General features: G+C 41.9%; 1 protein-coding gene across 2 annotated transcripts in view; it reads right to left on the bottom strand.

Moving 5' to 3' along the window:
- The window catches only part of TBC1D9 (TBC1 domain family member 9), a 53,654-nt gene extending 37,415 nt beyond the window's left edge, over positions 1–16,239 (bottom strand). For both annotated transcript variants that reach the window (XM_063335051.1, XM_063335052.1), the window contains exon 1: positions 15,736–16,239. In XM_063335051.1, the coding sequence (XP_063191121.1) occupies positions 15,736–15,862 (127 nt within the window). In that variant the 5' untranslated portion in view covers positions 15,863–16,239. The remainder of the gene's footprint in view (positions 1–15,735) is intronic.
- Positions 16,240–23,150: the final 6,911 nt, after the last annotated feature.

The following is a 23,150-nucleotide window of genomic DNA, read 5'->3' as shown; positions in this document are numbered from 1 at the left end:
ATGCTACTTAATGGTCTGATTCTTTAGGGTAGAAAGGATCAAAATACCTAACAATCAAGCTTTTTCTCAGCTGAAAGGATACAGAAAAAGACAAAGCCATACTGTTTTCCCGAAGTAGCTTTGAAAATTCTTTGCTACTGAAGGCGACATCAACAGTTGCATACCAAATGCTACCAATAATTCCTAACTATATTTCCACAAAGTCTAGATCCTATTACACACAAACCAAAACTCTAGCCCCCCCAAACCATCTCCCACAAGAATCACTATTTATTTTTAAAAGATGTAAAAGTTTTCCCCCTTTTCACCTTCACAGAGAATTTTTCTCTCCCCTCCAGAGATGTCAGATTTAAATTCTCATACTGAAGTTCTCAGCAAATTCACATACTGAAAACAGATGGATGAACTTTCAAAGATTTTTTTTTTTTCCTGCAAATATTTATTGAGGTGGAAATTATTTTTTTTAAACAGCTGAAATAAACTGCACACACAAAAAAACCCCCAACATTCTAAACATTCCTGTTAAAATTCCGTTCTCGTGGCTATTTTCATCATTTACTGTGATAGTTTCAGTAGTTCCTCATTCTGCACTGTCATAACTGGTACAGAAGACTGCTTCCCTTGCTGTTCTTCTTTCAGATTTGCTTTATGCATCACAATGACATAAACGCACTACCTTTTTCCATCTTAGCAGACCCCTTAAATCCGAACTGAAACTGCTATTTGGAACTACCCCAACTATCAGTGATTTTGTACTCCCCTATTCTACGTTTTCTATTTTATTTTTTTTTTATACAGATCTTCACAGGCCAGATTAAATGTAACCTCTTCATGCCCAATGCATTAATACCCACCAGTTTTTAATCCAAGCATTCTGAAATACAGGAGAAACAAGTCTGAACACAACATCAGGTCACTAGTAAGCAGTGTTAACTGATTATAACTTATGACACAGAATGTTGATGTAAAATATCCCAATGTTCATTAGTCTAACTAGCTTTAGTTGTTCCCATTGCCATCTTAAACCTTCATCTCTCATGCATTTTGATTACTGGTGTACACTGACAAGCTGCCCCTGATCAAACTTCCATCAGCCCTCCTAGATACACCTTGACTCCTTTCAAGCACAAGAGACTGAAGATGGTTATAATGTTCCTTTAAACTTTCTTTTTCTGTTAAATGTATTCCCCATTCTAGCTTCACAAAACCAGTATGGCCCTGGTCCAGAAAGCACGTGTGCTTCAACCACGGGCAAAGAGCCTCAAAGGCTTAAAGCTACTATCGAGCTCAAGAATATTGCTGAAATGGAGTGCAGACCAAGCCAGACACTACACTGCGTTAATCATCTGGGTTTGCTGCAAACATATAGCAGGGCTTATGCCAAAGATTCCTCATGCTTTCCAGCTTCACATGTCTACTGACGGTACTAAATAAGCAATAAGCATGATGTAATATCTAAATAAAATTGTATGTTAGCCAAATGTGATCTTCTCTGTGAGGTACAGATACACTGTTAAGTCCCTGTAATCTTTAAAAATATGGTTGTTTCTCTCCTCCTGCTGTATTTCCAAATCTGTTGGTGTGTGGGTGCTCCTGCCGACCAATTATGCCGCTAGTTCCAGGAGGGCACTGCAGCTGTAAAAACTGGGATACACAGGTAAGGTCAGGGAACCAGAACAAACGTAGTGACTTGTATGGCAACAGCAAGCTATGAGGAGCTTCCCATCCTACCTCCTTCTCCCCAAGACACGGGAGATAGGAGAGGAACATCCCCCTGTCCCACCAAACAGAAAAAACATAAATAGAGCAGTGTATTCAAGAAATGTGGAGAGCACTATAAAAAAAAACACAAAACAAACAACACAAAACAACAAACCAACCAAAAGAGACCAGCCAGCACTGAAACAACAGATGGGAGGTAGGTAAGGAAAAGAAAAGAAAAGAATACTTTCCACTGGTCCAGTAAGTAGGAGTTGCCCAGTGCCCTTTCAGCAATGGAAACAGGTTGTAGAAATATCCATGCAGTGAGGTTAAAGGAAGAATATTCACAGAACTCCAGAAGACCCGAAGGAAATTCAAAGTCTAGCTTACTAAGGTAATTGCAACACACAGTAAAATTTACCTCTACCACGAAATGGCTGTTTTGCTAGATGATACATGTGACATTTAAAAAATAATTTATGTGTTCTTATATACATTAAAGCCAATTAATTTTTACTCTTGCAATCACACAACTATCCCCCCATTTTCTGTCCTTCAGGAACTGTTCCATTTTGCATTGTAGGTCCGTGCTGTTTTTTTGCGTTTGGGTGGGGTTTTTGGGTGGGTTTTTTTGTTCAGTTTTTTGTTTCGGGTTTTTTTGGGTTTTTTTTTTTTTGTAATGCAGACGTGATGTAACCAGAATGAAATCACAGCAGTTCAAACTGATAATCTCTCTGAGGAATTTCTACATGAAGTGATCACAATAAAATAAACAAAGAAATAAAAAACAAACCGAGAAAGAAATAAACCCAACAATTTCTTTTAATACTGTTCATTAATTCTTCATATAGCAAGTACCTTTTGAGACATGATTAAGAAATAAGTAACCAAAAGTTTCTATAGAAACAGAACAGGCAACAAAGAATCATACTCCTTAGATTAGACTAGTCCTTGGGCAAGAGCCAGTGAATTATCCAGGCATCAAATCATGTGACTACACTGATTGCAATTTTTTTGCCCGTTATTTCATCAGGTTTCTGACTACATAGTGAAACAAGGGAAGAAATTTCCAATGTAAGAATACTAAACCTGCAAGACCTTGTTCAAGCGAGCAGTTTTCATGAGCAAAGGTTTAAAGTACGTGTTAAAGTCTGTGGGATTAGTGTCTGGCTAACTGATGACAGCCCCAATCCTGAAGGCACTCAAGCACAAGTAACTTTATATCGAGGAACAGTCCCATCAAATGCGCATGCCAAATGTCTAGAGCAACCATACCTACATATGTGGGGCAGGAGGGGAAAAGGGAAGGATAATGCCTGTTTGATACAACTTTTTGAATAAAGTCAGCTTCCTCTTTTGCAAACTTGAATTCTAAAGCAAAGGTCATAAATCTGTTCAATATTTTATTTCTTTTCTGTAAAACATAGGAGGAAAAGCAGTGAAGTGTAATATCTGAAACTAGGGAATACAAAGCCACAACTGGCTAGGGGGCCTGGGCAATTGCTCTTGCGTCATGTTACTGGAAGGACACACAAGGCACTAGAGGGTATTACTGGAAAGGGGTTCAGTTACCTGATGCAATTTATGCTGAAGGAAGAAATCATACTACATTTTACTGATCTGACCACTGTGCCTCACATTTAGTCGTACACTGGAGGGGGAGCCTACAACCACTGCACAAAGCATACAGATTAGTAGTCTGTTTTCATGCATTAAATTATGATTTACTGTACTTGTATCTACACTAGCAACCAATTTTCTTTTTTTTTTTTTGCTAGAAGGGATTATGACCGCATGCAGCCTGATCTCCTGCATAACACAGACCCTCTTTGAGCCAAATGATTTCTACCTGCACAAAGGTTATTTTCCAGAAAGGCAGGTCATCTTGATTTGAAAACTAAGTCAATTGATTCAGCCAGTTAAGACTCTTCCAAGCGCCACTGCACTCTCTGCTCTTCGGAGACCAGCTTTCCAGATAGTTTAACAGTCCTGACTGATTACAAATTGCTCACAAATGATAATGAAACCAAGGAATGACCTGCAGCAGAATCAACTTGGTACATTTTAAGTTACCACCATTGAAAATACACACACTTTAGAGTACATGGACTCAAATACCTGTAATAAGCCACAGTGCTTTCATCTGTTTGGATATCTGTAGCATCGATCTTTGCTGCAGGAATATTTCTCCCTCTTTCTTTTCTTTCTTTTAAAATATAACTAATGATTATTTTTTTGTCTTTCATAAGAACTTGCAAGTTTCTTTGCAAAACACCAATTACTGGTGTTTTTAAAGGAAAAACAAGTTTATGCACCTTACGCATAAACAATCTTTTTTATTACAAAAGGATTTTCTTGCTGACAAACAGTACTCTCTTTCACAAAATGTCACGCTTTGATTTAAATAAAACACATACAAAGATCAAGTGGTCTTTATCACCTTTCTACAGTATCCCTGACAGCAATCTTATGATTATGTTTGTAAGCCTGCAGTGTTTTACCTGCTAAAATACACAGGGTTCTTAAACTAAATTGGATTACCTGATTGGGAGTGAAGACCTGGATTATATATTAACTCTAGCGCCCCTTATTAAAACACCAAAGCCGATTTGTCTGCTGTTTGTGAATGAGAATAAATAATGACACCTGAGACCTTAAAAATTACCAGCAGCCATGGATTTGTTGCACAGCAAACACAATCAAAAGGCTTGTGAGAGTATCGGACAGTGACACTTCCCGTTCAGCTTTAACCACACAGTCCTCAGACTCGAGGTGCTTTCAGCACACACCAGTGACCTGTGATACATCAATTTTTCAGTGTCACAGGCAACTTGCATCAAACCTTGCCTAGGGCTGGAAGGAGGTCACTCCACAGTTGGTGCCGCTTCCACCCAGGGACACTCTCCCCTCCTCCAGTTTGCCAGATGACAAGCATGTGTTAGTTATTCACCTGGCTCCTGACAGCCAAGCCCTGCCGTGACACATCCTTCTCCCAGCTCTACACTAATATAATCTACCGCCTGACAGTCTCTCAAGACACCTTCTTTTAAGAGATTTTTATCTCAAAAATATCTAAACAAACAGCATGTGTCTTTTTAGCATGTAGAGCAAATATATACCCTCCAAAAGAGCTAATATTTAATAATACAGGTCAGAGTGTGACTCTTGGAGTCATGCTCATGAGCTATCACTCAAATAGTCCCATGGATGTAAGCAGTCTGTTTGTGTATGAGCTCAACACCACAACTAGGAAGACTTGCAATGTCACATGTGTCATTAGTAAGAATTTCTCAAAACAGGCATTGTGACATTCCAACACTGACTGAAACACATACTGCTTAAACGGTTCCCGAACTTTAAAGCATGCTAATGACCCCTTCTCTTTCCACTAAAGTAAGATGGACACATAACAAGCTCTGGTCATAAACCTGAAACATCCAAGGGACCTATCTGGATTGTAGATGTCACCTGATTTCTGAGAAAGCCTTGATCAATAGGGTTGACTTAAGTCATATCTGCACCCTGAGCATTCCGTTTTATATTGAATTAATGGACAATGAATAAACTCTTCCTAACGTTTAAGTGTTACTTCCTGGACTATAAAAACAATAACTCATAACAACATACAGCTAAAATGTACAGCATAAGCTATTGTTTTTCCTAGTAACTATAATGAATCATCACTCTTCCATTCTTTCTGAAGGCAGTCCGTGTGTTTATGTGATTATCCCTCTCATTTGTTATTACAGGATGAGGTCATCCAATTACTTGTCAAAATTCAACGTAGAGCAACAATCTGAACTCCATGGGTAATACTATGGACAAATCCTTTTAAAGGTGAAGGTTGATTCTATTTGATTGTATTTCATGGGAGAGCCTAAATGAACAGTAAGTATTATACACCACTCAAAAAAATTACAATGTTCAAATACCAATCCTGGTAATAGTATTCACAAAAGTATGAAAATAACCTCTTAGTTGTGAACACCGCCCTTGGAACTTTATGAAGGGCTATACAGTTTTGTTTTATAGGTGTTCATTCATATAAATGAAAGCAAAATAACCTGTAAATATTTACTTGATAACTGTCTTCCCATGTGGGTTATATAGCATTGGCTTGTATGGACATGTACTGCAGTATCAAGAAAAACTAATTCTTCCTCTGAAATCAAGACCTAAGATTTGTTAAGTCTTCCCCAACACCTGCCTTTGTTGCTCTCTCTTTCTACCAAGGCAGTTTTATAGAGCACTGATTTGCCCAGCCACCTTTTAATTTGCACACCAGTTTTCAAACATGTTCAATGAAACTGACTTTGAGGAAGTACTGTCACTCTACTGACATTTAGCAAGACAAGCAGCAAAAACAGTACTCACTTTTTCTGTCTTCAGGCTGATGAATGAGACAACTGAAAACTTAATCACTAATCTTTAAAAAAAAGCTCAGGAAGGGCTGATGCGATGAACTGGCTTTACTACTGCAGGATAAAGCAGTAGCAAGGAATAAAGCTTTCATCCTCCCTTCAAGTTTAACAATTCTGATGAAATTAGATTATCTTCCAAATATCCAAATATCTTAATTTGTCTACTACTGCACTTATCAAGGTGTCTGAACAACTCATGACCATCCCTGTAAAAATCTATATCTTAACTCAAACCTAAAACTGACTGGCTTTAGACTTTCAGCTTTTAGAACTTTCCGTAACTTCAGTCTGCTAAGCTGAAGGGCCCTAATCTTTGTAAGATGTAACCACATTCATCAATATTACCAGAACGTGCATTACAATCTGTATCTATCACTACATATTGACACATACACACAGAGCAATAGAATTGCCTTTATTTCCACCGAGGACCAGTTTGTAGATCATGAAGCGTCCAGCTGCAGAAACTCCCACAATAATACATCCAAATAATAAGTTCCCAGAAACAAACCCACTAAACTTGACCTAAAACAAAAACCTAGCAGAAGCAGGAAAAGGCTGAGGGATGAGCACTGACAGGACATGACAGACAGCTACAGGTATGTGAACACTTACATCACAGAGGAAATTGATATTTGGACAAAAACCCAAACAAATAAGCTCACACACCTAAAGAAAATAAATTTTATACCACATGTCCATCGCACCAGACTACATGAAGCGATGGAGAAACAGTGAGAAGATTATAGATGGAGTTAACAAATGCCTTCAAGGTATGGTATTAACATTTACTCATAAATTTGTTAAAAAAACCCAACAAAGCAGTTATGAAAAGCATGATCGAGTACCATTGACCAAAACAGCAGGGAAGTTACTGAATTTCACTCAGAATCACAGGGTTGGAAGGGACCTCTGGAGATCACCTAGTCCAACCCCCCTGCTAGAGCAGGGTCACCCAGAGCAGGTTACACAGGAACGTGTCCAGGTGGGTTTTGAATGTCTCCAGAGACGGAGACTCCACTACCTCTCTGGGCAGCCTGTGCCAGGGCTCTGCCACCCTCAAAGTAAAGAAGTTCCTCCTCATGTTTACGTGGAACTTCCTATGCTCGAGTTTGTGCCCATTACCTCTTGTCCTGTCCCCGGGCACCACTGAAAAGAGCCTGGCCCCATCCTCCTGGTATCTAAAAGTGTTACTCAAAGTGTTACTCAAAACTAATTCTTTTTAAGTATCCCATATTCTCTCAGAGTAGCATAAACAAATTAAACAGATGCTGGAACGTGTCCAGAGAAGGGCCGTGAGGATGACCAGAGGGCTGGAGCACCTCTCCTATGAGGACAGACTGAGAGAGGTTGGGGTTGTTCAGTCTGGAGAAAAGAAGGCTCCAGGGAGACCTTATTGTGGCCTACCAGTATCTTAAGGGCGCCTACAAGAAAGCTGGTGAGGGACTTTTTAGGATGTCGGGTAATGGTAGGACTAGAGGGAGTGGATTAAAACTAGAGACGGGTCGATTCAGACTGGACGTTAGGAAGAAGTTCTTCACCATGAGGGTGGTGAGACACTGGAACAAGTTGCCCAGAGAGGTGGTGGAAGCCCCATCCCTGGAAGTTTTTAAGGCCAGGCTGGATGGAGCTCTTAGCAACCTGATCTAGCGGGAGGGGGTTGGAACTAGGTGGTCTTTAAGGTCCAACCCTAACAATTCCAACCCTAACAATTCTATGATTAAGAGCAAAGATTAAGAGCAAAGTTTAAATCAACTACATCTGCATGAATGTAAGATTCAGATAAACTATAGAAGACTAAAGAAGAAATCAAGGAAGTATGAGCAAATGAAGAAAACAAAACAGGGACCAACAACCACCACCATTAAGCTAAGAAAAACAACTGTAAACTGAATCTAGCCAATAAAATCAATGGTAAAAATTGAGAACTAGTGTGGGCAGTAAATTCAGCTTGAACTAAAGAAGAGTCCTGAAGCACAGCATGGTCAAATACAAGCTAAATATGAAGAGATGCAATATTTTCAGAAAAAAATATTCAAATTCTAACTGTGCTGACTGAATACCTGCAGATAGATCAAATTTCAATATGCTATCAGAGGAGGCACTTTACCAGGGAAAGGAATGATGCTGAACAGAAAATCCCAAGAATTTTTGCTAGTAAAATACTGGAAAACACTGAGGGGAAGCACAAGACAGGACTGTGAGGAAAGAACCAAAAGTACATTAAGCTGAAACTAAGACTGATGATGTAGTAGGAATTCATACATCCCTATCTGGAAACTTCAGGAAAAAAAAAAAAAAAAGAACAATTGGAAATTGGGCCTAGAAAATGCTTACAACCTTTCTTTTGAAAAGAAAACAAACGGAAAGATTTTGAAGAAGTCCCTCAGAACCTAAGCCCACCTCAGCACCACCTTTAAAGGCAAAATGCAAGCATAGATTACTGAATATCAACATTGATCAAACATCAGAAGTATGATTAGTGATCAAAGAGCTAAAGAAAAGCAAGATTTCAGTCAAATGCTTACAGGCCTTTATACACCTTGTATTGTCATACTTTAGCAAAGCCAGTGGCAGCAACAACTCCTGTGTATTACAGGAAAAAGCTGTACTACTATGAAGGATTAAAAAAAGCAGAGGTTGCAGATCTCAGGAAAGAACAGAGAAAGCTGAATGGATTCTGCCTATACCAAATATTTACAAGAACAATCATATAAGAATATATATGTTTTAATTAACTTTCAAAAGCGTTTGAGAGTATATACCAGCATACCCCTCGTGGAACCTTTTTAATTCTATAGAACTCTGACTGAAACTGTCAAGGGCCCAAACCTCTGTGAAATATGATATATTCTTACAAGGACACATAATTGGACAGTGGAGTGATGGAAATATGGAAACTGATGTGAAGAAGTGCTATTTTCTCTGTACCTTTCAGCGTGGGACCAGAGAGTAACATCAAAAAACCTTCAAGCCAATACAAACTCTAGTATAACGCAGAAAATTACTGAGAGGCATAGACATTTATTGCTTACTATATTGTGATTCCACGTGACATTTCCAACAGGGCTTCACACAAAGAGAGATCTCAGGAGAAACAGCAGGCCACCCTTGAATTCCATGTCTCAAGCAACAACATTATGTCAGAAGGCAAAAACGGCAAATGACAGCTCAGCTCAGAGACCTTGATGGGTCATACTACTCAAAGCTTGAAAGACAAATTAACATCAAGGAAAGTCTTTGACCAAGAAGCATTACAGTACAGAAACCAGAGCTACACCAAGCAACATCTCATGCACTGTATCTGTGCAAACAGTGCATTGCCTGTAAGAACCGGAGATCAAGAGAAGCACTGGGCAGGAAATGAGACACCTTCCAATTAAGCACCCGTGAAAGCATCTGGGAATTCAACAGAAAGACTCATGAGTCAATCCGGAGAATCAATCAGCTTTTCAACCCTAGACATCTGCATGTCCTCTTGAAGTGGAAATCTACTAGTGTGAAGAAGCAAACACACCCACAGCAGATCCTAAGGAGAAGCTGGGCAGCATCAGAGCAGATTTGGTGTAACACCAAATGACAGAGCGGAGCTGAAGAGACTATTTTCCACCCCATGAGTCAAAATGAACATGGAAAGCTGATGGACAGACTGACCACTCATGTCAGTTATGCTAATTGCATGCATTTCAATAAACACTGTATTTCAAGTATCAGAAATCACATGCTTTCTACTCAAGTGTACGAAGTTTGACATGCAAAATTCTAACTGCTTGAGTCAACAAGGCTAGAAAGAGTCCAGTTTGTTAAAGTACGTACCATGCTTTCATCAGGCAGATGATATACTGGTCAAAAGCTTTTCTAAATCTTAAGTATAAAGAGGTTTTCAAGCAACCTCTTCCTCAACTCTCTGAATTGAGAGGTTGAGAGCAAGATGGAATTTTATCTCCAAATTTAAGCTAATTGAGCTGTCCAGCAAGGCTGCAGAAAAGTGTTCTGAATTAGAACACTGTCACAGTATTAAAAATTACGTTAGATTTGACATTGAAGGTTTGCATCAGCCAGCCGAGCTCAGAACCTCTCTTTTCTGCCTTTCCAACATGGAAAATACACGATAACCCCTTCTGCAAAAATATCTGTAGGATATTATCTGAAGGATAGTACTTCATCAATTTCTTTTATCACCAGAATAATTTCCATCTGCTCAAGCATTTGAATCATCTTTGGCAACATCTCATGGACTTACAAACTCATACTGAATCTCTCACACATGCACTGTCCCAGCTGTAAGCATAAATAACCTAGCTGTGAAATAATTCACTCCTAAAAACAGTTCTTGCAAACTAAGAACAATTTATTTGCCTCAGGATTCAAAGAGATCTTACAATAACATTTTAAACAAAATTACTTAGAATTTCCTCTCCACTTCACACACAAATGTACACATGCAAAAGGAGCACAGCAGTCACAAGCTAATCATACCACACCCTCGATCTCTCTTCCTGTAAGCTCTAAGTGAATACATCACTGCCATCAACTATCAGTTGCACTAATTCCTTGCAATATTATTGCCAAACAAAAGAGTTTGGCAAGCACTACCACAGTACAGCAGAAAGCAGTTAGAGACATTTTTTAAGCTATTTGTTGCATCAGAATGCAAGATATAGTTAGTAACACAAAAACATGAGTCTTCTAGTTATTTATAAACTTTGTGACATGTTCAAGATCCTTACATCCATGAAAGTAATATGGTCACACAGGGCACAGTGCCCAAATGATGCGAGAGATCCGGGTTCATGTTCTCTACATGATGCAGGCTGCCGCGTAACACACTGGATCCCTCTGGAAAGGGAAGTATTTCATACAGGCCAAACTACCAGGCTGCCCAGGGAAGGGAGCTGACAAGCAGGAAGCAGAACAGGTATGAAGAAGAGAGGGTTAGAAACATCTAGCACCTTTGAGAAAACTAATAAGAGGAAAGAAAAGACTTTTTCCCCTGTTGGTGAACAAAAGGAAGATGAAACTGTTGAGTGAGGATCACACAGAAGCAAAATACAGGCATGGCATTATGTGCAAGGCATGAAACAATTTCATTATAGAGAAAGCTCACCAACCATCAAATACTTTTAAAGCAGAAAAGTACATTTTTTGGCCTTGTCCTGAAATATTAATGCAGTGATGCAAGATAATGCAAGTTTGCGGAACGGCTATGAAAATCCAATTTAAAATCCAATTTATGAGTCTTTCAAGTTTTTCTTTTGTTAAAAAGGAAAACAAAACCCAAGCAACCCTTCAACTAAGGCATGCTTACAAAGGAAAGTCACATTAATGTGACTGGTACTGACATAGACACAATCATTTAAAAGAGTCCAGGCCTTAACTCAGTATAAAAATGGATCCATACTGCTTAGTAGAAAAAGCTGTATCTCTTAAGTAAACTATTAATCGGACACATTTTGTTAGCAGAGATGGCTTCTAGGGACTCACTAATTAGGCACTATCCTAACACATAACAAGACGACCATCATGCTTCTAAACAGTTACAATCCAGTATTAAAATTTAAGTGCAGAAAATGTCTCTAATGTCCAAACTAGTATTTAAATGAGGGCTTTCTCTGTTCAACAAAGTTACATAAATCAAGGCCAAGAGGAGAGAATCAGTGCAGAAAGAGATGATTTTTCAGCCCTTCCCCCAAAAGTGACTGATGCTCCTTTTCCTGCAAAGGGTTGCTGCACTCAGAGTGGATGCAGGAGAACAGGTAACACAAGTACTGCTCTTTTGCTTCAACATAAAGCCACCAAGAATTACTTTCATCAACACCCAAGGCTATATAAACTACTTGGTTTTTAGAATAAGACATGTCAAAAGACCTAAAAGATCCGGTCTTCTGGACTTTGTTCTGGTGATGGTAACCTCCGTCCACAGAATGATAGTAAGTGATGGAGGACAGGTAACATGGAGAATCTGGCAGCCACTTTGAGAGTGATCATCAGCCTTCAGCCACATTTTCACAGCCACAGCATCCAGCCACAATGCTGTCTGAAGAGGTCTGTCCCCAGCCTTCCCCCTTCATTCCTGTTCACCCATGGCAAAGTATTCTACCTCTTCCTTCAACCAGACCAACACAATTGCATTACAATGTGGCCCTAGCTGAAGTTCTTAGAAGTTCGACATGTTCACAGATGGAGAGAAGGGCATTGCACTTAACCCTGATCAGTTTACTGACTGGTTAGTTTCACAGCAAACCTAGATCTGAGGGCAATGCCAGAGAATCAATGCTTCTCATTGTCACTGCTTAAGTTACACAGTGAAGCCATCTCGTGTCATCAAGCCCATAGTCTCATCAATGTGAAAGTCAATTGTCGTTTTACAATTTAAGACAAATGACTTCAAGAGTCAATAATGAGGGAGTACAAGTCAGCAAAAGTTAGATCACAAAAGATCAGCCCTCCAGAGGAGGGCCACAAAGATGATCAGAGGGCTGGAGCACCTCTGCTATGAGGACAGGCTGAGAGAGTTGGGGTTGTTCAGCCTGGGGAAGAGAAGGCTCTGCGGAGACCTTATAGCGTCCTTCCAGTACCTAAAGGGGGCAAAAGAAAAGATAGGGAGGGACTCTTTGTCAGGAAGTGGAGTGATAGGACAAGGGGTAACGGTTTTAAACTGAAAGAGGGGAGATTTAGACGAGATATTAGGAAGAAATTCTTTCCTGTGAGGGTGGTGAGGCACTGGAACAGGTTGCCCGGGGAAGTTGTGAATGCCCCGTCCCTGCAATTGTTCAAGGCCAGGCTGGATGGGGCTTTGACCAGCCTGGTCTAGTGGGAGGTGTCCCTGCCCAGGACCGGGGGTTGGAACCAGAAGATCTTTAAGGTCCCTTCTAATCTGAACTATTCTATGAAAAAAGAGTCACAGCTGTATTTACATCCTCTCTTGCATATATAAATTCAGACCACTGCCACCACAAGAATCTTGTATACAATATTTCTAGTCAACTTCAAGGACAAATAATTTGCTTTCCCACAGAGCAACCCGGCCAAATTTTATACCACATTGATGGGTGGATAACTTTTTAGATTATATCTGAGGAAATTTCAGCATTATGTCACTACAGAAAGGGCAATTAAGAAAACAAAACAAGTCAAAAATCCACAAAAGGTTCTTTTTTTCTGTTTCTTTACTTTTGATCAGATAACCTCTACCTCTGTCATGGGAGCTGAATCATTATCGTCTATAGAACTTCCATAGGGTCATCAAAAATGCTATCATTATTGCAAACAATGTACCCTGTTGACTGTTTCAGCAGATTTATTTATTCTGATCCCTTAATACCAGTTTTACCTACCACGAACAATCCATTGACTTCCTTCACCTGCCTTGTCCCTCAATAGGCAGATCACAGCTGTTACAACCACCAGCGTAAAATTCCAGTATTTCCATGAAAAACAAATAATGATAAGTTCCACTTATTACTGTGCCTACCTAGCTGCGAGTGGCCTGGACACTCTACATCCCTTTCTTCCTTCCTCTCACACCTTTTGTTGACCACTGTGTCAAAATCCCACATGATAAAATGGCAAGGTCTGACAAGTTCCCGTACAGCCCTTTAAATACTTCCAGCACTAATAACTTTCTGCATGCCAGTAATGGGTGTTTGCTTAGTTACGGTTCTGGCACCATACTGAAAAAAGCTACAACTTTTTTCCAACCCTTCCCCATACAAACAAACAAACCCCCAGAAATTGTTTAGCTACTTGTTGCTATTACCTCAACGCCACAGCAGCTGCAATTGCAGGTAAAGCACAGACACTAATAAAAGCTACATGGAAAGCAGCTTTCAAAATACACAGAACTCTTGCATTCTAAATCATATTCACTATACAGACTTGCATTCACATACTAAAATAATGGGACAGTGCAAAAAACCCTTAAATTCCAAGGGGGTGAAAAAAATGCAGAAACAAAGTCAGAACTATTTCTGTATTCTGAACTCCTACCAAATGCTGCCTGATTACCTGACCTTCACAAAGAAAAGAGTGCACGTTGGTGAATCCTACTCCCACCCAAGGACTAAATCTTCAGAAGTGATCTCTCCATATATACAGTGGTATCATCAATCAGACTATTACACATACAACTGCAAGAAGGCTTACATATACATGCACTGTGGAAATAGGCTGAAGAGAAAAGCACAAATTCTCAAAATGTTCCCCCAATAACTGAGAAATGTTTGGAAAATTGACTGGGCATCTCAAACAATCTCTATTTCAAAGATAAAAAAGTCAGAAATGTACAAGAAAGCCTCATCAGATCACATACAGTAAGAAAGAGGAAGAAATCCTTAGGAGGCCAGGGGGTAATCCATGAAAGGAGAGTCCGCAAAGAATTTCTCAGTAAATACAGCAGGGGTGAACTTCTGAGGCAAGACATACTTTATATGGATTTGCCAACACTGTCCATAATTCAAAAGAATAAAAAAAATTTTTTTTAAAATCTACAGCCAATGTGGAGTGGCTGCTGGTCACTTTCCATGAAAGAATGAGGTGGTTTATCAACATACAGCACTGAAGAAGACTGAAGATCTCAAGAACCTACATGAAAACACACTTTATGGTGGTGCATTAGTTTAGATTATAAATTGTTTACAAGTCCATAAAGCATTCGAAGGCTGAAGAAACACTTAATCTCCTGGTAAATATGCACAGGACCTTGAACCAAACATCGATGTAGCCCATATGTTTATTTTGATTAGCTTGAAGAACTAGTTGCAACACAAGTGGATAAGGAAGAAACCACAGCTTTTCAAAGAATTAGTTTGATTATTTTATGTCAACTGATGAAGGACCAGTGGTAACACCATTGGGTTCTGTATCGCCGATCTCATAGAAATGCATACGCGTTGCCTAAAAATGATGAAAGGTCTCAACAAATACATACGCACAGTATTACAGAGACCAAGATGCATATGACCCAAACATCTACAAAAGCATCTCCAGTTGTCAGCAATCGAAAACGAAGCATTCAGGGAACATACTTTACAAGGACATCCCGAAGAACACGGAGAAGCAAATCTGTTCTCACAGTGTGCGTTTGTGAATTACGGTTTGGTCTCATTGGAAACAACATGTGGTAGGGGTTCAAAAATAAAGTCCTCCGAGGACCCGGGCAAGTCACCCCCTGACGCGCGATGCCATCGGGCACCGGATCATGTAAATCCCCAGGGAAACCTCGGCGTACTTCCACACAGCCCAGCAGCACCCGAAGGCCAACGAGGCGCCCGAGGCCCCCGCCGCCCTGCAGCGCCATCCGCCGCCGGCATCGGCCGCCGCCTCACGGGGGGATCCGTCGCCTCAGGGCGCCCGTCGCCTCGGGGGCGGGGGGGTGCGTCGCCTCAGGGCGGCCCTCGCCTCGGGGGGGATCCGTCGCCTCGGTGGTGGGAGGCCCGTCGCCTCGGGGCGGCGGGTCCCCTGCAGCCCCCCGCGCCCCACAGCGGCTGTCCCCCCCCCGAGGGCCGTTACACCGCGGGGACGCACCGCCACCCCGGGGGAGCAGCTGAGGGAGAGGAGGCGAAACGCGGCCCCGCCCCGCCTTCCCCGGGACACCGGCCGCTGCCGCTCTTACCTGCCAGTCCCCCGCCGCCGCCATCGCCTCCGTGCCCCTTCCTCCTCTGGAGGATGAAGTAGGGGTTGGCCCGCTCCGTCACCCACAGGGCGTTCGCCAGCAGCACCTCCTCGGGGTTCACCCACATGCTCCCGGCACAGACAAAGGCCGGCCCCACGGGCCGGCCGCCTGCGGGGCGCGGTGACTCACGCACGCACCGTCCGCATGAGACGCCGCCGCCGCCACCACCACCATGCCCGGCCGCCGCGGCGGCGGACGGCGCAGCCCCGCGGGCACCGGCGGGCGCAGGGAAGGAGGGAGGGACGGCAGCCGCATGCCCCCGCGGCCCCCGCCGCCGCTACCTACCCGCCCACCGCCGGGCGCAGAGGGGCAGCCGCAGCGGCCAAGGGCGGCGGCGGCCCCGGCAGCACCGGCCGCAGCGCCGAGAGCAGCAGCGGCATCAGCGGCGGCCGCCCCGCAGCCCGCCCGCCCCGCGCGCAGCCGCCGGGCACCCGCGCGCCGCGCGCCGCCGCTCGCGCTGCCGGGCGGGGCGGGGCGGGGACGTGCTCCGCGCTGCCCGCACCTGCGCGCGCGGTGGGGCGGGGCCGCCGCGCGCCGGGCACGGGGGGCGGGGCTGCGGAGTGCGGCCGGCGGCGGACGTCGCCTCAGAGGGGGTGTCGTCGCCTCAGAGGGGGTGTCGTCGCCTCAGAGGGGGTGTCGTCGCCTCAGGGCGGCCGTCGTCGCAAGGGTGGCTATCGCCTCAAGGCGGGCCGTCGCCTCAGCTTGGCCGTCGCTTCAAGGGGGGCCGTCACCTCAGGGCGGGGACCGTTGCCTCAAGGGGGTCCGTCGCCTCAGCTTGGCCGTCGCCATGGACGGCCCTACCTGCGGGTGGCGGCGGCACGGCGGCCCCGCGTCGCAGTTGTCGGTATCGAAAGGAAGAGAGGGCTACGGCCTCGGCTGTGGAGGCGGCCATCCACACACAGCAGGCAAGGGGGCTGGCCTCTTGCCACAACCCCTTCTGATGTTACCCCTTCTCTGCCGTGGCCAACACCGCTTTTGAGACTCACCTCTGCCGCTGGAGGCCACATCGTGCCTGCTGCCTAAGGCTGGGGGAAGTTTCTGAGGGTCAGAAAAGCCCTAAAATAAACCGGTACATTTGGCAGGTATGCCAAGCACACTTGGAGGGTATATAGTATGTACAGATAACATGTTTTATAGAATCATAGAATGGTTTGGCTTGTAAGGGACCTTAAAGATCAGTTCATTCCAACACCCCTGCCATGGGCAGGGAATTTTTTTTTTAATTTTTTTTTTTTTTTTTTTCCCAAGTTTGTCTTCCTGGCCTCCCTTTAGTCAGAAAACTGTTACTCTGATCAAATACTTATCTTTGGTTTACTATAGGTGTTGAGAAGAGTAAATTAAACCCCAAAGAAAATATTAAAACTGCATTCCAAGCACAAACATTTCATACACAGGCTGTAGCTTTACAGTAGAGTTTAGCCTTTCATCGCCTGGTGCTGGCGTGGAGCTGGTTACCCAGTGCTCATGTGGAGATGGACACACGGTCATGGGAGAAGTGACTTCATCTGAGGTCATGCGGCTGCTACCGTGTAGGTAAAAAGTTCAGGAGAGGGAAGTGACTGTCTCTGATGAACGTTTAATTCATAGTGCTGTCGGTCATGCTGCACCATGGGGAATATTTGTCATTGTCACTAAGGGTTAGACTGCAATCTAAATGGCAATGCAGAAGAGCTTCTTCACCCGTTTGAATTTATCGCAAATTCAGGTTATTTTGAATTTTACTATTGTTAAAATAACCTTGCCCTTTTAACTGGAAGGTTGGGGTTTTTTAGGCGTAGTATTTTTAAAGAAAAATTCTGAACTAGCAAATTGCTTATAGCTTTGAGAAAAAATTTCAGGATTTTTTTTTTTTAAACCCAGCTCTAGTTAAAATCTTCATGCCGAGCAGACTGAAAGTTAAATTCTAGCCTGGCTAAAAGTAGTGGCAAAAATTCCTAGTAGCTTCCTTTTAGTAAAGGCAGGATGTCACACACACACAAGGCTCATCAATGCTCCCTCGTTGTCACAGGAGTAGGCATGTCATTACATACTAGTGATGTCATCACTGCCAACAACCTGCAGTAGAACTACTAAAGCCACACCGACATTCTTGGAGAGAATAACCGAATGATATTCTGCTGCAGTCAGAGCCAGTGATGAAGTTCATCTTCCTTGTCAACAGTGCAGTTGACCTCAAGAAGGAAAAGAGCATTATCAGAGGCTGGGAACTCCTGCTTCCCATGCCTAACTTTAATTTCAACAGTGGGCACAGGCAGTTTACATGCAAAACTGCAAGCACTACAAATAGCTGCCAGGCCTTATTAGTGCCAATTAGTCTGTTTTAGATGCAAGTAAGGTGACGTATATTAATAGCTTAAAGAACAGCAAAATCATAATTTCTAACATCCTTCCTACTTATTTTCCATTAAGCAGTCTAGAACATTTGAATAAAGCTACAAAGAAATAAAATGGCACCACTCAAGTAAATGGTGTTTAAAAATGAGGTTATATTGTGTCTTTTTGTTGCTGTGTTGTAGACAGTATCAAGGCATTTTTAAATGGGAACCTGATCTGCTTTCACAGTAATGAAAAACAGGGGGTGTGCTATCACAGCTGACCTTTTCATTGAAATCAATGCAAATATCTTCTCCTGTATGCCAATCGCATGTTTTTATCCCTCATGTAAAATGCTTGTCTATGTGTTTTGTATCTTAGTGCTCCATTAAAAAGTTTATTTTTCATCATGTAGTTTGAGAACAAAATAAAGAACTTCCAGCCAGTCCTGTGAGTTATAATAGGAATTAAAAAAAAAAAAAAAATCTTAGATGCAAATAAAGGAATAATTGCTCCAGTTTGTTTTGTAATATTTTGCTGAAAAAACTTCCCATGTTGGAAACTCAGTGTGGTTTTAACACTGAATGGGACTGTTTAAAGATCTCTGTGCCATTAGATTTAAAACTTCAACATGTGCCATGCAACTTTGAAAAATGAATTCAAGAAATCAAGAGCAGATACCAGTACAAACTAAGGAGTTATTTTTTATAATGCTGTATTATAAACCTCTCAGGGAAGAAAATAATGATTCTAGAAGGACAACCATTCTGTGCAATGTCATCGGACCAACGGGCAATAACTGTAGTCAAGCAGAAAAAAAGATGAAATAAAACAGATATTTTCCCATTTACTCCCCAGAAGACCTTCTTACAATGGGTCTCTTTTTTAGATGCAGCCAACTAGCATTTTCTAGTGGTTCAGGTCAGCCGTTGAGTCGGAGCAAAGATAAAATATCAGAATATCAATAATTATCTTTGAGAAATGCACACATTGTTCAGGTTGGAACCATGGCCCTACAGGTCCTGCGTGAGGGCTCACCTGAGCACGAAGAAGCACCTAGCCATCGTTTTCTAGAAGCTCAGAGCCTTCAACTGTTGCAAATCAATACCTTATTTGTACATGGAGAGGTGGGTGTTTAGATTTCTGTGAGAAGTGTTTTATTTTATAAACAGTACTAAAGCTTTACAAGAACGGAAGACATTGCTTTAGGTGGGAGGTGGGATGAAACAGAAAGTGGGGGGGGGAAAAAAAAGTATCTGAGGTTTCTTAGTGTGCGGTCAGCTCAAGTGCCAAACTTTAGTGTTTATATGGTCATAACACCCTGTACTGAAGAAGCCCAAAGCATTCAAAAATGATGTCACTTTTATCACGCTCCTGCAAGTACATATTATGAGCATTTTTACAGGTGAGCAAACTGAATCATACAAAGTAATTCTTGCTTTGGGTCATCCGGCAGGTCTGCGAGTAAAAGTAATGAAATCACAGCACCCGCTACCTGCAATTCCCTGCTGCCCAACTGCGACCGCAGTACCCTTCAAAGGCAGGACTAAGGTTAGTCACTCTCAAGCCCTTTGTCATCCCAGATTAATTTGTATACTCCTTGGGTCTAGTCTCAAATGCCGTTAATGGGTTGACTGCATACACAAGTCCCATTTGTGTCGATTGCCTGTAAGATGTACGTTTTGTATTGTCTGTTACAGCTGCTGTAACATGTATGTTTTGTATGAAGTATAAGGTGTGATGTGTGTCAAGTCTTTAGTCCAAACTGGAACATGACCTGCCTGATAGCAAAGGGTTAATTTCTGTAGGATTGAGGGAGTTCTTCAGTACCGGGCCACCAGAAATATCATTTACTATCCCAGGAGGACGATGTCAAAATGTCTCTCAAGGGAATCCGGAAACAAAATATTTCAAGGTCAAGGAGAGAGAAGGAATCAGAAAGAATCCCAAACAAGCCCCAGGAGTTTGCAGCAAAAGGTGGGGGCATGTTTATCAGCATGAAAACGATGTGAGAAGACAACGTGTGCCCTAACTGCATAGGCTAGCTGAGCATCTGCACCCCATTAAAAGGATGCTGACAGAAGATTTTTTGATTTGCTGCTTTGCAGAAGAACAAATCTTTTTTTTTAAACCATTTTCCTTTCTGTAACCTTTCTTGCCTGTCTTATGCACCATAAATGAAAACATTTATTGGCAGGGAAAGTGCCTGACCCTCCCTCAGGAGCTTTCGACAGTGACTCTCTACTTTATCCATATTCAACGAGAGGTTTTTACTAAGGCTACCTACCTACCAGGGGGTCTGTTACAGCTAAATTCTTTTGTGTTTGCATATCTGACAGGAAACATCACTTTTAAAGAAAATACCCAGTTGCCTGTTTCTCTTCCCAGAACATTTTCATTGCCTCCCAGGCAATGAAGACTGTCAAATGCAGGACAAACCAACTGCCTGCAAGCTTTCAGTCTGGATGAGGGACCTACATTTCCAAGGAAGGTTAAATAAAACAGTTTCACATTCTGCCAGGCATTTTTTGCACTTCCCTATAATTCTGACAGCTCTTCCTGAATGTGCTGCTTCCTACTTTTTTCTCTCATTGTGAATGGCAGCTTTTTTAAGGCCAGTCTTTTGTGAGATTCTGCCAGTCTCCCGCAGCAAAGGGACTAGTTGTTGCAGGCTGATAAAAAGCAGTTCCCTACTTTCCAGCAAGACGTTATATTTAACTGCCCTTAGGTATCATAACGACTACTTTACTCTTTACAAAGCACTGTTGGTGTACCAGGCTCTTCACAGGTAGGGCAGCTGCCTGCCCACAACCCACCTGTCCGCTTGTGGCCTGCCTTGCTTCATGAGGCGTGCCAGATAAGACTCACAGTTTCCAGCTCTCCTGTCACGTCTATACTACCCTTTGATAATTTCTGAAGTGTAGGTATCAGAATTGAACACAGTATTTTAACAGAGATTTTCCCATTTTTTGTTGTTGTTGTTGTTTTGACAGAAGCAAGGTCTTTGCTACTCTGGAGATTCTCTGACTGAATCGTCCTTTTCTGACACAGCACTGAGAACACAAGGAGCGCTTGATCTAAAATCTTCATGCAGGAAGAGCTTTCTAAAGCAGCCACCCCTATTTTGGATATAACTGGCACACTTTGCCTTATATCTGGTTTATGAACATAAGCAATGGGCAGTAGTAGAACAATCTGGGTCCTGACACAGCAGTGACCTTACATCAGTATTTTCATCTTGTCAATTCCTATGTCATTTGGAAACATTGTCATTAAAGATCTTTTAGCACAGTATTGATCACACAGAATATGAAAATTTTATATGGACTGCTATAAACCATCCCATTCACTGTTATCCCCTTGTTCTGAAATATCTCCGTGGGTTTCTTTTTACACCCAGATGTTATGACCAAGTTAATTTCATATATGATCCATCTTTACAATTAAAATCACTTTGGCAAAATCCAGACATATGATACCAACTCTACTGTCTCTATTGAACAAAGCTTTTACCCTGCCAAAAAAGATAGAAGCTTTGTTTGACAGGACCTACTTCCATAAGACCATATCAATAGTCGATACTGTTCAAGATAAAATACAATTATAGTCTCATCCGGTAACTAGTTGTTAATAGTATCATAATTGTTAATTACTATTAATCATTCTGTTATGGTAACAGAGTTCGGTAATAGATTAACTAGTCCATAGTTTGTCAGGTCTAACGAACTAATTAACAAAGCTTGTTCTTTTTACATCAGTGGGATGGGAACTACATCAACGTAAGGAGGAGCGTATCAAAATGTCAACATCTGCTATTGTCCAGCGGAATGAAAACAGAAAAAGCTTATGAATTAAAGCTCCAAAGAAGTTTTTAACATTTCCTACAACAAAACAAACCTAACATAATCATAAAACAGAAAAACAACATCCCTTTTGAATATGCCTTAGGAGGTTGCACACTGCTGAGTTAATGTTACTATCATTAGTGGAAAGCCAACAAACATTTGACAGCAGCTGATACTTCAAATGCAACAGTGCCCCGAAAAAGGCACTGATACCATACTTCAGCAAAATGCCAGAAAAAAAAAAAAGGGGGGAGGTAACAACATCTTGGTAAGAGCATGATCTGCCCCTTTCTCCCAGATTCTCAGATCCAACTTCATCTCACACCTTCCTGTTAGCACCTTCGGGGGCCACCAGCAGATGAGAAGCCACTGAACCAGTTCAGCAGGCAGCTTCACTGGCACCGCTTCTTCAGCGTCACAGGAGGGAGAAGGTTTAGAAGAAAAACACTGGCAAGGAATGAGGTTTCTTTTAAAGATTTTAATGGTTTCATTACATGGTCTTGTAATTAATAACTTGAACCAGTTGGAGATGTTCGATTCTTGAGGGACAATGTAAGTTATGCTGAACAACAAAGAAATGCTGGACTTAATTTGTCTGAGTGCTAATACTCAGTAATTATTTACCCCAGAGCCTCTTCATTACTCACTTATGCTAAGTACCTGAATTCAAATACATTATTAAGTTTCATAAGACTTAATTAACTTTGCCCATTCATAAACTGGTTAGGTTTGCTTACCCTTAAATGCAGAATAAGTTTTGTTTACTCTCTGATGGTATTCCTTGCTTTTCTATGCATCATGTTTGTTATCTGTCTTATGCTAAAACGGAGTGCACATCAGATTTGAGATTACTTAGAGAAGCAACATTCCATCAGAGATGGGGACTGAACCTACACTAGACCTATGGAAACACAGGGAAAAGCCAGGGTACCAGGCTGTCCATTTACTCATTTGTGTGTTTAATGATTTACAGAGTTAATTTAATTTGCAGTTAGTTTACTCTAGTGCTTTCCTCACTTCAATCTGGGGTCTGCAGCAACGTTTCTGGTTACTGAAACCAGAAACCTGAAAACTGGCTCAGAGATCTCCAAAGCATAATTGGGCATGGAGACATCATAAAGCAGAATTTGCCCCTTTACAAACTCAGAGATAATAAATAAGAATCACAGTAACGTGTTATAATAATTGCAATTCTTT

Source organism: Chroicocephalus ridibundus, chromosome 5 (assembly GCF_963924245.1).
Source record: "Chroicocephalus ridibundus chromosome 5, bChrRid1.1, whole genome shotgun sequence".
Classification (NCBI taxonomy): domain Eukaryota; kingdom Metazoa; phylum Chordata; class Aves; order Charadriiformes; family Laridae; genus Chroicocephalus; species Chroicocephalus ridibundus.
Note: the sequence above shows the minus strand (reverse complement) of the source record. Positions and strands in the feature narration are given on the sequence as shown.